This window comes from Trachypithecus francoisi, unplaced genomic scaffold (assembly GCF_009764315.1).
Source record: "Trachypithecus francoisi isolate TF-2019V2 unplaced genomic scaffold, Tfra_2.0 Lachesis_group17, whole genome shotgun sequence".
NCBI classification, from domain to species: domain Eukaryota; kingdom Metazoa; phylum Chordata; class Mammalia; order Primates; family Cercopithecidae; genus Trachypithecus; species Trachypithecus francoisi.
In genome coordinates, this window is record NW_022681462.1 from 20,951,841 (window position 1) to 20,971,781 (window position 19,941).

At 44.9% G+C, this 19,941-nt stretch overlaps 1 protein-coding gene across 2 annotated transcripts in view; it reads right to left on the bottom strand.

Moving 5' to 3' along the window:
• TGFA (transforming growth factor alpha) overlaps positions 1-19,941 on the bottom strand; it is a 114,484-nt gene that overhangs the window by 13,384 nt on the left and 81,159 nt on the right. Inside the window, exon 3 of one of the 2 annotated variants that reach the window (XM_033175006.1) lies at positions 4,864-4,984. In XM_033175006.1, the coding sequence (XP_033030897.1) occupies positions 4,864-4,984 (121 nt within the window). The remainder of the gene's footprint in view (positions 1-4,863; positions 4,985-19,941) is intronic. The other variant, XM_033175007.1, reaches the window with a different exon arrangement.

Below are 19,941 nucleotides of genomic sequence, written 5' to 3' on the forward strand. Positions count from 1 at the left end.
CTCCTTCCAGCAGGACCTCACAACATCCCTTGGCTGCGGTGATGGTGCCAACAGCGGCCACAATAGCAAACACTTGAGCTCATATGCTGTGCTGGGAACTGGGCTTGAATGTTCTCCGGTGCTGTCTAATAGAACTTTCCACGATCATGACAGAGTCTATAGCTGGGCAGATGAATACAGTAGCCACTAGCTACCCTGAGGTATTACATCCTTAAAATGTGGCTAGTGAGACTGAGAAACTAAATTTTAATCAATTAATTTAAGTAGTCCCACTACTTATGAGACCAGTGGCTCTTGTCATAGGCAGCAATTGCTCTATATACATTATCATCACTGGGTCCCCATTACAATCCTATGAAGTATTAGTATCCTCATTTTGTGCACAAAGAAACAGAGGCTTAAAGGGGCCAAGTCATTTGTATGGGAGACTCAGCTGGACTTTACCTCTGTCTGCCTGACCTCCAATCCATGCCTTTAACTGCAGTGTCCTCCTGCCTGGTGTGTGACCCCCACTCTGGGAGGACCTGCACTTTCTCCAGACCTGTGGATGGGAGTGATGTCATCCTTCTTAACCCTACCCCCACCACCTGCTGATAGATCTATGTAAGGGGGCTCGAGTACCAACAAGAAAACTGCCTCAATCCTAATCTCTGGGGAGGCGCCACCTTGGTTACACAGGCAGCCGGCTATGAACTGATGGCGGTCAGGTCTCTTTGCGTGTTTAACTCTGTTCAGATTCCACTGGAATGTTCTGTGGCCAGGGCCAGGTGGAATGTTTCCCTTGGCTGACAGGAATTTGCTTTCATACTTTGCTGTGGGAAACTTGTCAGGGAGTTGGGTCACCAAGGAGCATTTGGGACAGGTGAGAAACTTCAAACTGGTTGCCAGGGGTAAACTTGTCACCTGGGTGGCTTCCTTCAACGGCTTTCCTTTGAAGGCTTCTGCAGGCAGCAGACCAATGGTGTGAGGAATCTGCCTCGGGGAAAAAGTGATGAGAGTCCTAACCTTGCATTTCTATAGCTTTACTGTCTTTGCAAATTCTCTTCCCATTAGTTTTCTGCTGTGGTCGGGAGCTAGGGGATTTATTCAAGGGAGCTGTAAAATACCATCGAGGTTCACCTGAAGCATAAATATCTAAGGCTAGTTTTCACCACCTTTGGCAGTCTGTGACTAGTTATTTGTTTAAACTTTTTTTCTTTCGCTCATTTTATAGCGTGAGATGCCATTTTAGGTTCTCTGGAAACCTAAAGACTGTTGTTCTTATGGAAGACGGCGTTTATTAGAAAGTGCTCCCTCTGGACACTAGAATCCTGGCTCCCTGTGGGTTTGCTTGATGAGGCCATGACAGATGGGGCCTGACCTCAGGGTTTGCAGGTTTATTGACCAGGATGCGTGTGTCAGCTTCCCAAGGCTGGGCAAGTCACAGGAGCAGGGACAGAATGTTCTGCTTTCTCTACATGCACTCAAGTGTTTCTGGTCTAGAGGGAATTCATTAATTAGAACATTCTTTTGGGTACTATAAATACAAAAAGGGATAAGGTGTGGTTCTGTCTTCCCAGAGCTCACAAGCCATCAGGGGGGTAAGGAGTGCTGCAGAGGGGCCTGCAGAGGACCCTGTCCCAGGGCTGAACATATGCAAGCCCCAAGGGGTCCCGTGGATGGCAAAGTGAGCCAAGTGGGCTGGTGTAAGCAGAGCAGCAGGGCAACAGGGGATCAGGGACCAATGTTCCATGTTGCTGTCGGGAATTTTGGGGAGAGGTGGAGAATGAAGGGCTGGAGAGGGCGAGCCCTATCTGGGGCGGCACACCTGAGTGAGTCCCAGCTGAGGGGCTGCGTCTGGAAGTTCAGGCCCGGTGTTGCCATTCTGCTTATTCAAGAGGACCCGGACGTCTGCATGGAAATGTGAAATCTGACTTCTAAAATGCTGACAACTGATTAAAGTCACCTAAGAACAGTGTGGCTCATTATCTGTTGCCATATAAAGCATTTCTGTAGACTGAATACCGTCCCTGGGCCATCAAGATCCAGAGGGGAAAATGAGGCAAAGAGATGTGATTGCTTGCATGGCTGTGGCTTGCCCAAGATGGTCAGCTTTTCCAAATGCGAGTATGTCTCAGCTGTCTCTGTAGCCCTGCACTTGGCCCATAGGAAAAACTTGTTAAGAGTCTGTGGTCAGGGGACTGAGCTTGGGGATGACCCTGACCTTTCTTAGGAGGAGGGTTAATTTGCAGGGGGAAGATACCTGGAAACAAAAGAGCTGAGTGGTTTGAGATGAATTTTGCCAAGCGGAGGCATAGCACCCTCTGGGCAGCAGCTGGGAGTATGGGTTCTGGCGCTGGAATGATGGGACTGAACCCCACCTCTGCCAGTTACTAGCTCTGGGACTCTGGGCAAGTTGCTCAACTTCTCTGAACCCCAGCTTTCTCACTTATACAACAAGGGTAATAATCCCTACTTGGGAGTTGTGAGGGATCCATGGTTACGGTAGGCAGAGTGCTGGGTACCATGCCTGCCATGAACTAAGCTTTTATTGAGCACTTACTATTATTACTAATAGTAATGTGTATGATGTGAATGTGGAGAGATGGCCAATCACCCTGATTAGCAAAGTGTAAGGGTGTGTGAATGTGATGGACAGTTATATTTCCCTTGGGCCAAGAGCAGGGCTTGGGACTGAGGGGACTGGGAGAGCAGTCACCCACCCCAGCGTTCAGGAGGCTTCCAACAGCTGAAGAGGGGACTTCTCTGCCACACAGGTGGCTGTGGCTTGACTTGCCTGGCTGCCAGCTCTTGGAAAGTTTACACCAGCCCTGATCTGGTGGGGAGGGCACCTGAGGAGAAAAACTGAGCTTCTGACTCACTTTGGGTCAGAACTTGGTAAAGACCTGCCTTTTTCTCCAAAGAGGACTCTCTAAACTCATAGCCCAGTGCACAAGAGGCCTGTATGCTTGATTCTGGGCCGAGCCCTGGACGTGGCTGGTGGGAGAGCACCTTCTGCCTGTTGTACAGGGAAGCTTTCTGATATCTGGGTCACCAGGGCAAACTTCCTTCAGGGCCAGTGTTTTTCCACAACGACCAGGGCACCAATGAAAACAGCCCCATCAGTCCCCCAGGGGCCCCTAGTATGTTAATTATTAATAAGAATGATAATCATGAATAATGACAGTGTCTATCATCATCGTTGTGCTTTGTATTAACAGGGTGCGGAGGCCTGTCATCTGGAGGAGTTTCTTAGCCCTGCGGTGTTCCAAGGAGGAGGGTGGCCAGTGTGCCTCTCCTTCTTCCTCTCCAGGTGAGGCTCAGAGGCACCCTGAGGGGCCTGCCCAGGCTCACACAGCTGCACCTCAGGCAGAGGAAAGCCCTGCCCACACCGCCTACTGCAGCAGGCTCTCCTGGTCCCCAGGCTCCTGGGCTGATGCATCTGATGGCCTTAAGCATCATAGCTAAGAACTCGGCTTCAGGAGCCAGAGAGACTGGTTCGAGTCCAGGCCCTGCTATGTGAGCTGGGTATAGCCTCTCTTTCTTCTTCATGGGGTCAGTATGATTAAATGAGTTAGCACATGGATTGTACTTCAAACAGTACTTGACATGAAGCCAAAACCTTAATAGGTGCCAGTTTTTATTAACGATGAGTATGAAATTGCTGATCCTCAACCATATTTGACCTACAAAAATGGCAATTTCATACGGATCCGTGACTCCTAACTTGGGGGCAGTTTTGCCCTGCAGAGGACATTTGACAATGTCTGGAGATATTTTTGATTGGCACAGCCAGGGATAGTGGTGCTACTGGCATCTAGTAGATAGAGGCCAGGGATACTGCCGACACCCTTCAGTATACAGGTCAGTTTCCACAACAGAACTACCCAGCTCCAAATGTCATAGTGCCAAAGTTCAATATAGGTCCCCCTAATAGTATTCTATTATAGACAGACTGATTGTTTTTAAATAGGTCTTTCTGAAACTCACATGGCTTCCATTGCCTAAAGAATAAAGACAGCTTTCAACAGGCTCTGGCCTCCAATTTGTCTCTAAGCTGGTCTCCTCTCTGTCTCCCTGGTGTAACCACGCTGATCTGCAGTAGCATGTCCCCCAAGCACGTGAGGCCTGGAACAACCTCTCTACTCTCTCCAGCTGGCCTAACCCTAACACCTGCTCTGGGAAGCTTTCTTTGAGTGACTTTCTTCCCCAACCTGGCTGACTGTGGCAATCACCATGGCTCTGAACTAATGTGATTCCCAGCTCCTACTCCTTGAGATTCTGATTCCGTAGGTCAGAGCAGGGTTCAGTAATACTTCAAGAAGCCCCCCAAGGAGGATGATGCTCAGCCAGGTGTGGAGACCACCATGCATGTCCTGCATCTTTATTTCTAAATTGCTCCTGGTTCTATTACCATTTATGTACACTAGCCCTTCGCCTACGCTTCTGGCTTGTTTTATGACCTGGACTGTGAAGATGCTGGAGGCCAGAGACCACATCTTAGAGACTTTGGCCACTCAAAGGTATCCATCCCAGTGTCTTGTGCTCCAGAAATTCTAAGTTATGAATTAAATTTGAATCCAAGAATTTTCAGACTTTACGGAACCCATGAGTGACCTGAGATTCTTGTTAAAAATGCAGAGCCCCAGGTTTGAACTTCCAGGGGTTCTACCTCAGTGGCTGTGGGCTGGGGGCCCTGGAACCTGGATTTTTACCCAGCTGGTTTTGAAAAAGATGTCCCTCAGTCCACTGTTCCAATCCTCTGACACATCTGGTTCCAAGGGTCTCTGGGCCTCTGGCAAGTCTTGTGGAGGTAAATGCTCTTCTAATTGGATGTCAGACTGACCCCAGCCCCAGAACTCCAGGAGAACAGGGGATACTTACACACATGCTGGCTTGTCCTCCTGCACCAAAAACCTGCAGGTTCCATGGAAGCAGAACTGAGTGTGGGAATCTGGGCAGTCATTAAAATGGGACACCACTGCTGCGGCCACGGGCGGGTCTGCTGGGGAGAGGAAAGACGCGGGGCTCAGATCCAGGAATAGCTGACACGCACACCCCACACCGCCCACCCTACCAGTCAAGAAGGTGGAGCCCCCGATGACTGGGACTTTGGGTTGTCACCTGGGACACCCCCTCCTTGGCTCTCACTTACTTCCTAAAGCCTAGGACAGGCCTAGAGCTCCTGTATAGCACGCTTTCCAGCTTTTCGTTTTTGTAGACAGCAAAACAATTTTCCCCCCAAACTAAGACAATTCAAAGATAACAGAGCAATTTTACTATTTCAACCCAAGAGCTACCTAATTTCACTTTTGCAAAGTGACAGTGATTTTTTTTAGATAGCTTTCATAAGAATCTGTTTTGAAAGCAAGAGAAGAGAAAGGTACAAAAGAATATTCTGTAACCATTAAATTGATGCAGAAGCGGAAGAGTTAATGATACAAAAGTGCTTATGATATACAGTAAGTGAAGTAAATGGGTTTCCAGTAAGGTTTGTATAGTATGATGATCCTCCTTTAAAAAAAAAAAAACACAAATAGAAATTAGACATGAAGGAGTCTGGGAAGGACATGCACGAAGATGGTAGCAGGGCTTCTCTTGGTAAGATTAGGAGTGATAAGGCTATAAAGATGACTTAAAGCCCCATTACTAGGTATATACCCAAAGGAATATAAATCATTCTATTATAAATATACACGCATGCGTATGTTCATGGCAGGCCTATTCACAATAGTAAAGACACGGAACCAACCCAAATGCCCATCAATGATAGACTGAATAAAGAAAATGTGATACATATACACCATGGAATACCATGCAGCCATTAAAAGGAATGAGATCATGTCCTTTGCAGGGACATGGATGAAACTGGAAGCCATTATCCTCAGCAAACTAACGCAGGAAGAGAAAACCAAACATTGCATGTTCTCACTTATAAGTGGGAGCTGAACAAAGAGAAAACATGGACACAGGGAGGGGAACAATAACACTCACTGGGGCCTTTTGGGGGAGGGTGAGTGGGGAGAACATTAGGGGAAAGAGCTAATGCATGCTGGGCTTAATACTTAGGTGATGGATTGTTATGTGCAGCAAACCACCATGGCACACATTTACCTATGTGACGAATCTGCACATCCTGCACATGTACCCTGGAACTTAAAAAAATTAAATAATTTAAAAAAAGATTACTTAAAGCAAGAAACCCATGTGAGAGCAGCACAGTCAGTGTTGGGAAATTCTTTTCTCTTTCCCATAATGGGGAGAGAGAAAAAAGAGCAGAGTAGGGGCTGAGACGGTCCTACTCAGAGCCCGAGTACCATGACTCTCACAAGCTTGGGGTGGTCGCCAAACCTCTCAGGATTTCCCATCCTTGGCTTTCAGATAGGAATAAAAATAGCCAGCCAATTCAGGAGCACCATCATGCACAACAGACCTGCTGACCAGGCAGCACTTTGGGCTTATTTTATTCCACTCCCATTTTGTCCAAAGTAAATTTGAGGCATGGTATGTCGCTATTTCAGGACAGCTCCATCGATACAGTCTCCGTCGCTCCTTTCAACAGGTCCTCTTATGCTTGTATTTTGGGTATTTCAGGAGTGGGTCTTTCCCACTTAGTTTTTTTTAAGGAAAAAAAACCATGTTCCTGGAGCTCTTGCTCTCTGAGAAATGATAGAACATTTCATATCTTGGGAGATTTTAGACCATCTCTAAATATTAAACTCCTGTTGCTATCTTTCTATTCATGAGCTGCTTCTAGAAGTGTCATCATTTTAGAAATCCCATAATCCCGGGGGGAAAAGCAGAGGCTAAAAATACAATAGAATCCTTGACATTGAAGGAGACACATTGTGTAGTGGTTAAAAGCATGGGCTTTGGAGTCAGAGACACGGGTTTGAATCCTGCCTCTGCCACCTGAAGCAGCTGGCCTCTCCTAGTCTGCCTCTGTAGTTACAAGACAGTGGGTCCCCCTGCCTCCTTGGTGCCTCTGCGGTTGAATGAGGTAATGCTTGTTAAGTTCTGTACTCAAGAGATTGTCTGGTATGACACTCAGCTGTTAGCTCTCCTGTTATCACCACTGACAATCCCAATATATGAATGAATATCCACATGTGGTAAAACCACTACAGTATGTAATCCCCCCATACATTCAGTGAGGTGTAACTAAAAGTCCAAGTGTCTCCTTTAGCCCTTAATGACAGTTATTGTCTTTCACACATGAGGACAAGCAGAGAAGCCCAAAGCCAGGTGGCAATATCGACTGGGGGCTGCCGGACCCTCCTCTGAGCAGGAGTCTGCAGGACTGCTGGGTCCAGTTGCCTGGGCTGGTTACAGTCACCTGCATGTGCTTGGCCTGAGTGGTTGAGGAACAGGCCCAGTCACTGGCTAACAGTAGACGCTGGATGTTGAATTAAGACAGGAAGGGTCTGCTGTAGTTTGCATGACTGGCTTCTCTGTGCTCACTGAATGTGTCAAGGAGCAAACACAGAGAGATGAAGGGGCTAGACCCTAGAGGCCAATGCAGGCTGGCAAGGCAGCAAAGCTTCATCTGTACTTACAGCCACTTCCCATCGCTCACATTACCACCTGAGCTCCGCCTCCTGTCAGTTTAGCAGAGGCATTAGATCCTCATAGGAGCGGGAAACCTATTGTGAACGGTGCATCTGAGGGATCTAGGCTGTGTGCTTCTTATGAGAATCGAATACCTGATGATCTGTCACTGTCTCCCATCACCCCCAAATGGGACTGTCTAGTTGCAGAGAAACAAGCCCAGGGCTCCTCCTGATTCTACATTATGGTGAGTTGTATAATTATTTCATTAAATATCATAATGTAATAATAATAGAAATAAAGTACACGATAAATGTAACATGCTAGAATCATCCTGAAATCAGCACCCCTCCCAAGTCTGTGGAAAAATCGTGTTCCATGCAACTGGTCCCTGGTGCCAAAAATGTTGGGGACTGCTGGGCTAGTGGATCTCATTTGATGTACATGTTCAAAAAGGCTTTTGACAGGCTCCACAAAAGGCCGTTTAAACCACCACCTCCACGTGGCTAGAGGAAATCCCTTGTCAGGGCTTTGAGCTGGGTTCCTCCAAGTGTGATCTGCGGACAGACAGCTTCACATTCCCCTGAGTCTGTCTGCCACCCCTACCCAGCCCACACCTTCTGAATCAGGATCTCTGGGGTGGGGCCCAGAAATCTGTGGGACAAGCTTGCCAGGTGATTTTTTCAAGTCAGGCCTATTGAAATAGAATTGCTATACTGTAACGTTTGCCCTGCAGGTGATTTACTTATTTATTTTTGAGATAGGGTCTCACTTTGTCATCCAGGTTGGAGTGCAGTGGCACGTTCATGGCTCACTGCAGCCTTGACTTCCTAAGCTCAAGCAATCCTCCCACCTCAGCCTCCGGCGTAGCTGGGATTAACAGGTACATGCTACTGCACCCAGCTAATTTTTGTATCTTAGTAGAGACAGAGTGTCACCACGTTGCCCAGGCTGGTCTCGAAATCCTGGGCTCAGGTGATCCGCCTGCCTCGGCCTCCCAAAGTGCTGAGATGATAGGTGCGAGCCGCCACATCTGGCCCCCTGCAGGTGATTCTGATGCACACGAATGCTTGAGATGCAGGCTTGTGTTACACAGAAGCAAAGGATAAATGGGCTCTTGGAAAAGTAGCAAGGCCAGGGTCCTTTTTGGAGTTGATTATCTTCCGGCTCTTCAAACTCCTGTGTGATTCTAAAGCCTTCAATCTGCTGAAGTTCTTTGTGGTAAAGTATTAGGTAAGTAGAAATACACCCAAAGACAGAGAAAACTTGGAATCTGTTGTGGAACACTCTTCTCCAAAACTGATGGGCAAATGGTGGACTCTGCTGTGGTCTCATTTAACCCCTATTGATGGACACCTTTGCCTCTTCTTATAAATGACATGAGGAGGTGTTATAAAAATAGGTACCATGAAAAGGCAATAAGGAGAAAGAAGTGTGTGTGGGAGAAAGAGAGAGAAGGAGAGAGATGGGGACAGGGCTATAAAAGGGAAGAAGGAGGGAAGGAGACAGGAAGGGAGACAGAGTAGAGAGACATGGGGGGTGGGTTATGAGAGCGATGAGAGAGAAAAGGAAGAGAAGGAGAAGAGGGGAGGGAGGAAACAGGAAGAAACAGACAAGCAGGCAGTGAGAGAGGGAAGGAGAGATTGGGACAAAGGAAAGTAAAGGTAAGGAGTAGCAATGAGCAAAACAGGCACCAGGTTAACACACAAAGATGGATATTAGAAAATCACTCATGTGCCGAAACTGAGGGACAAATCTAACTCTATGCCTCCTGGCAGTCTTAGCAAGGATGTATAAGGTTCATTAGATAGGAATATAGATACCTGTTCTGCACAAGCTGGACAGGCTCAGCTTTCCCTAAGTCTATGGTTGGAGAGCAGTGGTCGGAGAGCAACTTCTCTTCTTCTGCGGGTGTTTTTGAAGGGGGCTTCATGTGCTATGGTGGATGACATCCTGAACAATTTCCCAAAGAAGCATCTGCCAGTGTAAACCATCAGTTCCTTCACTTCACACAGCTCACTAGGAAGCCAGAAGAGCCCAAGCTGTGAAGAAACTCCATGCAACAGTGACAGTGATGGCAGATGACACGTGGTGGTCTCGCTCTGTGTATTCAGAGACCAGAGTGGAAACAAGCCTGAGGCTTAGAGTGCAAGCTCCTGGTCCTCCATAATTCCACCTGTCTGCCTCAGCCCAAAGGTCAGAGAGGATGAAGGGAGCTTGATGCTAGTGGACTATCATTAAAAGGTTGTTTATTAAAAAAAACAAAAAACCCTTTACCTAACTACAACCATGATACATTCACTCTTGAAACTTTTTCAAAAGTTTCAAAACATTTTCTCATTACAAAAGTGATACATTTTAGGGAATTAAAATAAATCAATATATAATAAATACCATATTAGAGAATAAAACCCATCCGTAATCCACCATGTAGAGAGAACCATGTAAGTACACGCTGCACACGAACACGCACCTAAGCTCACTCTTTCTATTCTCTTATGTGCATTCTCCCCCCGCCGCCCTGCCCCCCATATAACCAAACATCTTAAAAACAAGCGTTTAATTCAAGTTCGAGGCTCTTTGCACAGGGTGCTGTCCTGCCCCCGACACCCAGAGGAGTTCAACGTGCACCATGTGCAGGACGGGTTCCGCTTCCACCAGCATATTCGGCAGCTTTGGAGCTTGTCACAGGTTTTCTAATAGGGGATGTGATTCAAACTTGAGACATAAGTGGACAGGGAGGAGTGTGTCAAACCACAGTCCCAAGGGCAAGCCACACTGTGGCCACTCTGCTCTTCCTGTGCACCCTTCGGGTGAGTCAGCTGCAGGAGGGCGGCACTGGGGCTTGTGTGTCCCTAGGGTGCCTTATGAGCTGATGTGCTTTACTAAAACCACCTGCAACAAGTGAGGGTGAGTCACTGTTCCCATTTGGGGGCCTTTAAAGGTGTTTGTCTTAGATCCTCCCAGGCTCAGCAAAGAACACCCCCAATACCGCAGCAGGGTCGGCCCAGGCAGACAAGGCTATTCCTATGGAAGACACTTTGGTGAAGGTGGGGGAGGGCAGGGACGGGGGTGTCACTTACTGAGTGCTGGCTAAGTGCCAGGGGCTTTCCTTACATCATCCCCCAAGTCGAGGCAGGGTAGGCGGCCTGCTTTAACCTAAATAGTCTCCATTTTTTAGATAAGAAAACTAAACTGAAGCTTAGATAACCTTGTCAATGGGTAACGGTTTGCTCAGTAACTTAGAGCACAATCTCCTCCTTGGGGGGCAAAACTGCCTCTAGTTATTTTGTAAAAATGAGCATTACAAGGACACTCCCAAATTCCTTATATCTTTCCTAAGAATGATTCTCTCAGCCTCTCTCTCAGTCTCTGAGTCTGCCTCTTTCTTTCCTTCCTGCTTTTCTCTCTCTTCCTATTTTTTTTCTCTACCTCCCTTCACTCTCCCTTTCCCACTCTATTTTTTTTTTCTGAAAATTCATGAAAATAGTGAGTGAGGGAAGGAAAGGCCTAGAGACTTAAAATTCAAAAAAAAAAAAAAGAATCACTTAGAAAAGGAAGGTGGCAAAGGCCAGCAGGGAATGTCCAAAGAAAGTCTCCTCAAGATGTGCCAGCTGAGGCCAGAGAAGGACTGGCACTGGCCCCCAGGACTCTGGTGCATCTCCTCCAGACACCAAGTCTGAGTAGCACTCAGGGCTGATGATAGGAAAAGCAAATGTTCCAGTTTTCGGAACAGACCTCATATCGAGCCCACCAGCAGCTGGAGTTTCAAAGCCACTCAGTTCCTGTTGCCATGAAATTTATGAGAGGCCCCTCCAGCATGTTAACCAAACGCACATCTTGCAGACACCACTGCTCTCCGGGGAAGCTGTGAAAGCTTTGCCCAGAGACCACAGACCCACTAATAGGGCCTGGAGCCCAACCCCACTTACAGGAAGAGGGTCTGGAATAGCAATTGAGGGGCAGGGAAATCCCCCATCCAATTCACAAGAGGGGTCTCCGTAGTTCAGAGGATCCAGGGAGACAGCCATCTGGACAGCTCCTTCCAACAGCCCTGCTCCCGTGGGAGCAGTGTCCACACCACTGAGCACAATCACCCCCTTTAAAAGCAGCCCTAATTGGACTTCATGCTGTGCTGGTCAGTGGGAGCCGGCTGAGCCCGTGGCTCTTAACTCTCTTCCCCAGATGTCAAAAGTTGTGAACACGTTTGCCCATTGCAGAACTTACATCATTTATAGCCATTTCATAACTTCCTCAAATATCATAGCTAACTTTCTAACAATTTAATCATGACGTCTGGCTTTTTAGTAGGAACTTTCAGCCAAAGTTTCTGACGTGGGACTAAATGTTTTGTCTTCACATACTACAATGGCAAAGCCAACTAATACTTTTTGGATGTCTAGAAGAAAAGGCAGTAGATTAATTTAGTAAAGATGGGAGTCAGCAGTAGCTACTGGGGAAGCTGAGGGGGTATAAATCTGATACTCCCAGGTATCAAGGCCTCCATTCCACCCCGAGGCCAGGCTGGAGTCACCCAAGGCTCTGGACTCAGCTCTGGCGTGGGAGGCTGGCTTCAGGGCAGCAGCGGGCCCAGTTTACAAGGGTGGAACTCCAAGCTCTGGAGGCGATGCGTGAACCTGCAAAGGCAGCTATGGAGTGAAGGAGAGGCTGGTGCGGAGGCTTACACTCCGGTGGCAGAACTGCTAAGCCAGAGCTTAGAGAAGTAAATGGTCTAGAACCCAGTGCCTGTCCAGAGAGACTTGGTGAGCAGGGGCCCTGCTCCCCTGGGCATGTGGGTAGGGGGAGGTGAGAATGATTCTTACTTTTGTGAATGATCCCGAAGAGGAAGAGCACTGTCAACATCTGGTGTGGCAATGCCACTGACCTTTGCAGAGGGAGCAACGCCCCATCGAGGAAACTGATTGATACGGGCATTTCCTGGGGCGGTGTGTGCGGGCAGAAGAACAAGAGAGTTTTCAAATGAGCGGGGATGTCAGCAGGGTTATGGAAAAGGAATCCCCGTCACATTAGCAGTAGGAAATTGATCTCAAGTGTTACCAACTGATGAGGGGAATTCAATTTTGCTGTCTTAGAAGGGGGAGTGTGGGATGGTGGAGATGAGATAAATATAATTATGCAACTCATTCATTATTAAACCCCAAAACACTGAATATCTTTTAAATGATGGGTATAAAACCATTTGAAAACAGAGTTTAGCTTTGCAGTACCATCGTTTAAGAGAGAAGGGGCCTTCATTGCAGTTAAGCAGTGAAAGAGAGAAAGGTAACTACAGTGCTACAGTTCTTTCGCTGTTCCACTTGTTCAGCTGGGTGGGGTGCGGCAGGGCCATTTTTGTCTCTACCATCTCCCAACCTCAGATTCTCAATTTACTGAGAGAATTTCTATGCTTAAAAGAGAACATATTTTTCCTATAACATAATCCCTGGAAAATCTACTAGCTCTTCAGTGGTCTTTTCCAATATTGAAGAAATTTGACTCTATTTGCGTTTTAACTTTCCCTGATCATACACTGACTTTAGATCCTATCCACCCCTCCATCCCCACTGAAGGGCAGGGACTCCATATTATCTCACTAAACATCAAAACCACCCCTTGGGGTTAGCATTATTGGTCTCTAGTTTTAAGATAAGAAAACAAAACTGAAGCTTAGATAACCCTGTCAATGGACATGTACCTGGAATGTAGTAGAACTGAAATTTGATCCCAGTTTTCTCTGATATTGAGAGACTGAAGAGCTATAGAAAATTAGGATGCTATTCAAGTCCAGAAAGACAAATGCTGAGAAGGCACATGATCCCAACCCACAGATCACACTGCAGTGAGGAAGGGGAACACTTCACTTGTGAACATCTTCTAGTAATCAGAAAGGGGCACTTTCAGGAGAAACAAGAGGAAGTATTACTTTATTTGGGGGAAGAGTGGGGAACTATACATATGGAACTTATTATTCACACAAGGGAGCAGTGGTTGAAAATACAGATGCAAAAGAGATTTCTGTATGTCCAGGGATGATGGTTAATTTGAGGAGCTGCTGGAAGTAGGGTGGTGGCTGGAACATGAGATGCTCTCAGGCCTTCCACTAAGGGCAGGAACCTCTGGGCTACACAGTGCTCTTATCCAGGAGCTCAGAGCAGGCCTAAGATGGACTTCTGAATTGCTTTTGCAGCTTCAAACAAGATGCTGTAGGGGAAACCTAAGGGAATATCTGAGCCATTTTAATTCCCTCTGACCATTTCTCCCTTTGGGAAAAACCCAAGGGGCATCAGATGTGATGGAACCAAATTCAAACAAAGATATTGGTAAAGAAGCAGACAATTTAGTTTCTACTTTCCTACAAAGATACTGGTTATTGATAATTCAGCAGCCGTGTGTGTGTGTGTGTGTGTGTGTGTGTGTGTGTATGTGTGTACTGGGAAAACAGATACAGTCAGAGAAGCCCAGTGGGGTTCATCACACTTACTTTGAAGGCAAAGGCAGAGTTTGCATCATTTTGGTACCTTTTTCTTTTCCAACAGGGAGAAGAAAATCAGATAACATGAACACAGAAGTATTTTGCCAACTTTCAATTCCATCTAAAGTACCTGGTCTTAGAGTTTTTAACCCAATGTAGAATTTTCTGAGGTTGGACTGCGATGATGATGATGATGATATTATTAGTAGCAGCTACTATTAGATTGTTCACTTACTGCAAGTGCTATGCCCAGCATTTTATAGAGAGAATTCTATTAATTCCCACAAAAATCTTGCAAGGGCATCCTCACTATCTCATCTTACCGATGAGGAAAGTGGAGCTCAGGGGGTTTAAGGCTGTTCAATGCTGCAAAGTCAGCAAATGGCAGAGCTGAAACCAGAACTCATGGTTGGTTTCCTCTAAAGCTCTCGCCCTTTCTAATACAGCACACTGTCACTTCAGAGGGCGTGTGTGTGTGTGAGAGAGTTGAGAGTTAAGAAGTCCTTGTGGGCATCTTCCACACACTCAAGATGACTCTCCTTTGGAAAATAAACAAATCAGGAATTAACAGGAAAATTTAGGGGTATTTTGGAATTAAAAGGGCTAAGAGTCCCAAGGCAAAGGGCTTTAATTAGCAAATAGGCTCTGGGAAATGAAAACAAAACCTCAATGGAATCATGTTAAGTGAGGGCTAAAACCAGAGATTGTATCCATCTAAAGATGCATGACACACATATTTCAACTTGGCCTCTTACCTGTACCCCAGCTCCCCCTGGGAACATCACTACCTCCCCCAAAAGGCACAAGGAGGAGAGAGGCAGGTGTGAGACTCCACAAGAAGCTTGCCAATCACCATTCTACATTCATTACGGATTAAAATGCAATGGAAATAGATGGGAAATATACTGGACGAAGATCACACTCTCTCCCACTAAGCTCCTCTTCCTCCTCATGACCCCGTTCTCCAGCTCCCAGGTGGCTTCTTCTATCCCTACCTTGGTCTTAGTAATTTTAAGAAAAAAAAGAAAATTACAGGTCATGATTTTGATTTGAGGACTGGAAGCTAAGCCTCCCCCTTTTCTTTTAATATGTGATAATTTGATTTCACAGAGACAAATCATTTCCTTCTTTCATATCTTCAAACCAGAAAGCCCCTTATTGTAATTACATCCTCTTGGTGTCAACCAGCATTTGGAAAATACTTTACTTCCAGGTTCCATTCACAAAGTAAACAAGGAGGTCTATGTTTGGCTCTCATCAGCTGGCTTTGAATGAGAAAGTGAATGGCTCTGGGAACTGGAGCCCAGTCCTGCTGGATGGGGAATTCTGTTCTGGCTTTGTTGGAGGAACAGCCCCGTTAGAGCCCAGGGCTACCTGCCTTTGCAGTCTCTGTGTGCCTCTATTCTCCTTATAAGTATCAAAATTGTTAGGTAAAGTGGTTGGCAGGAAACTCTCAATCCACCCTTAGGAAAAAATGCTTCCTCTTGTTGAGTCTTTGAACCATAATCCCTTTAAACCCTCTACACTGAGCACATATAAGCACTATTGGGATGATTGTTTTTCTAGAACATTTTATGTCCTCAGAACTTTTCACAGGTGCCTTTTTCATCTGTAGTTTGCAGATGCAGTGTGGGTGGAAGAAGGACACTCCTCATTTTAAGTGAGAAAACTGAAGAATACAGAGGTAAATTTAAGGCAAACTCAACAGTCTTAAAAACATAGAAGTGAATTTGTAGTTGGGACTATGTCCCATGACAAAAATGTGACTCTCTTTCCTATTCCCTCTGAGTTTTGTACAGATGATTTTGGTTGTCCTTAGATAAAAGCCCTTCAATCAAGATTATATTCAAGAGGAAAGAAGCTGAGATGTAAGAGAGTGGTCGAATTATGCACAATTACTTTCTTTTATAAATTTTCAAATTTCATGAAGTGAGCATTTTAGAGTTTGAACACAACCATTTAAAATTAAAACCCCACAACATTATAAACACAGTTAAAGCTTAACCAATTTTTATTTTTAGTGTTTTATTCACAGACAGAATTGTAGTGTTATAGAAGACTGGCCTTCAGGAATCTAGACTTAATCTGTGCAAGAAAAATCATGTTACTGTCTCATGTTTTATCATTAAAAAGGAATAAGGAGGAAGGAGACAAAGTAATCATTTAGAGAAGACAGAAGATGCTCAGAAGAAAGATGTTTGGTAAGAGATGACCTCAGGCTTGGTCTCTGTGGACAGAAACCTCACACACTCCCACCGTAAACAACAAAACCCCAAAAGAGTACAGCCTATTTGATCCATTCCATTTCCAACCACTATACTTATGTAACTTTTTTTCTTTTAATTGAAAGAGTTCAGCTGGGAAACTTCTCTCTTAAGGGGGCAGGAAATATGCAAAAGATAAAGTGTGGGCCAGAGACTCCCAAGATTTCCCCTAAATCTGGAGTCCTTTTTCTCCTCAGAATACCGACTACATTTCCCAGCCTCCCTTGCAGTTAGGTGTGACCATGTGACCAGGATATGGCCAATGGATCTGAGCAGAGGTAACATGCTCCACTTCCAGGCTTGGTCCATAAGAACCTCCCTGTGTGATCTCCCTTTGTCTTTTCCCAGCTGCTGTCTGAATAGAGAGGCTCCCGCAGGACATGGAGGAGGGAGGAACCACAGGATGGAAGGAGGCTGGGTCCTTGAATAAATACATGGAAAGAAGTCTGCAGGGCCAGGAAAACCTGCAGAGCCTTTGACATGAGCAGGAAATAAACAACATTCAGGGTTTATCTGTTACAGCAGGAGTGTTACTTTAATGCCAAACATTAAGTCTGACCAGTGTTCAGGGATTGGTTAGAGAATTTCTGATGTGGGACAAATCTTCACAATACATCATATCATTTTTCTCTCTTTCTCCCACTGTCTCTTCTGGAGCCTCACCCAAACACCAACATGCCCTGCACTTACAATCTGAAGTCAATCTGGCCCTGACTGGGAGGCTCGACCTTGAAACCCTGGTCCCCAGCTTAAGGTCTGTTCTTTCCGTTCTCCATCCTGGAAGGATCAGGTTGACCTTCACAAACCTCTCCAGGGGTAGTAACAGTCTTTTGGGGTGAGGAGTGAGATCAGATGTGAATTGAATAAAGTGTGGATGGGGCAAAGGCTGCTTCTGCAACTCTATAAAACAAAATATAAAGTGGTGCAGCCACAATTGACAGCAGGCAGGGCACAGCTGTTTTGATGGAAATGATATACAGCTAATGTAAATTTACTGCATTCTCAAAACCCTCTGGGCAGAAATTGCCAAGGCGGGACAGCATGGAAACTACTATAATATCAATCTTCTTGACATAGAAGATGAGTGCTCTACAGTTCTCCAAATGGCCATGATCATGTATCTCACCAGCTGCAAAATCTTAAATCGTTACCACTGGAAAAAAAAAAGCACGACTATCTTAGCCCAGAATATCCTGATCATATCTTATTATAACTGGGAACTTCTCATCCATCCATTCTTTAGTTTTACTGGTAATGTGTTACACATCAAATAACATTTTATAACGGCCCCCACAAGGGATTTTATAATTTGTTATTTAAAAAGTTACACATCTTCATTGTATAATTTTTGGAAATACAAATATCCTAAGCAAACGACTTGCCATCTTATCACTGAGAAGAAATAGCCTGTGTTTAGAAAACATTTTACAAATGTTTATTATTTTTAGTAGGTTGCCTTTTTTGTCTTTTATATAAAAGATCATGTTTCTTTGACTTCTTTCTTCTTTTGTGGTGATTTAGAATATAAATACCCTTTTTATTGTTTAAATTTTTTAAAAATTTAGTTTATTTTCTCAATTATCAATGTTAAAAATGAAATCTGATGTGTCATTAGATTAAAAAAATTAGCATACTTACTTCCTCCTTCTTTTTCTTCCCAGTTACCAGTTTTTATTTCTGTCATCTGATTTCATATCCTCATTATTTTATATATCACTTCTATTTCAATAATTTTGACATCTGTACTAGTATAACTAAACTGACAACAGTTGCTTGAACATATTATCACTGGCTTTGAAAAAATTATATCCTCCCCACTTGGGGGTTTTTAATCTTGATATAGCTGTTATCTAGCTGAAGAGGCTCTTTGGACATTTTTTCCAGGAAGGGCATGTGAGAGGTATATCCATGTAATGAAATATTATATGTCTGAGAACATCTGTGTTTCATTCATGCACATGGCTTTGCATATGAATAACAACTTGGGTCATGAGCTTTGGACCCCATAGGCCTCCCACCACTGACTTCTGGCTTGTAGTTGACGAAAAAAACTGAAGCTAGATTTACTATATTCCTTTGTAACCTGTTTTTATTTTCACCTCAGTGCTTATAAGACCTTTTCTTTGCAATGAGAACTGGTTAAATTACCCTGAAGTTAATGCTTTCAATCTTAATGACAAGTCTTTTTCAGCTTAAGAAAGCTTTCTTTAATGATCTTTGATGATTGTGTCAGCCTTGGTTTTCTTTTTTCCTTTTGGAATTATCTGTATATTGGATCACCTGGGTCTTTTTCCCTTTTTTTCTCATATTTTTGTTTTTGAGTCCTGAGTTCTGGGAGAAATTTCCCAGCCATTTAAACAAATTACTGACTTTACTGTGATGTCTAATCTTCTGCTCATTAGTGTACTATGGATTTAAAATTGGTCACCATATTCTGTCATCTCTTTGCAGCTGTTTCTTACTTGTTTCATAGATGCAATGTCAGCTTCAGTTTTGAAGACATAAATTAGATTATTCAATATCTTTACTCATTTCTTAGGAATAGAGCCATCTGTTGATATTCCTCAAAAAGTCTTCTCATATGATAAAATCCTTTCTTGTGGCCAGCGATTTCTTGCATCATCATCTTTACAGAGAAAGATCTGCTTTTGTGTAGCACGATGGGGAGTTACGGTGGGCTCCATCAGAGACAATGGCACTATTCAATATTTTGGGCCCAGATAAAGACAGAAAAGGGGAAGTTTAATTGTAATGCCTTCAAATATCTAAGAAACCTATTTGGTAGAAGCAGGAGACAACAGGTACACACCAAAGAGTTTTCTCTTTTCCCCTGTGGTTTCCAGACATTCATGCCATGCCAGTAGTGAGAGCTGACTGAGTTTGTCACTTATTGTGGCCTTGACTGTGTCCTTTCTTGAGGCACTGATAGGATCCAGTGGCCTGCCCTCACCTTCATACCTTGGCCTTCCAAGGTTGGGCTGTTTGGGTGATTCTGCTCCTGACAATCCTGTCTTCCAGAGCAGTGGTTGTTGGACTAGGGTAGGAGGGCTGCCACCTGCACTGGCAGAAAGTCTTCAGAGCTTCCAGTACTGATATACATTTAGAAACAGTTTCATATTTCCCTGATCATTTCAGGATCAGGCTAAGGGAGGAGTAAACATGGTATGCTCTAGAGTTAATGTCCCTGGAAACCCTTTGCTTATGGATGTTTTCTACATTATATGCCCACACGGCGACCAATATAGCAGTGCCTCGCCACCCCCACCAACCACTTAAAAAGTTTCCCCAGGAGTCTATTTTAAAAATGAGTGCATTCTCAGTTCTCTCTATGGGAATCCCCAGCAAAGCATCAGCTAGTATTTTTGCATACTCAAAGAGTAGACCGATTTCCATTGATGGATATCTGAGCCTTCCCCGGACAATATCTCCCAGAGCTGCAACCCCCTCCCTGTCTCCAAGGTGTGCCAGGATTCCCCGTGAGGAAAACTCAATGCCAACATTCCTGCCTCTTCCATGATCTAAAGGCTCTGCCTCATAAAAAAGTTGGGAGTTCCTGGTTTAAATCCCCTGGGCTAAGTGTAAACCAAACAACTTGGAGCTCTGCTCTTAAAAGGAGAAATGTTAGGGGATTCCAGAAACACCAGGGTCATTTTACCTCTTTTTTTTTTTCTTTTTTTT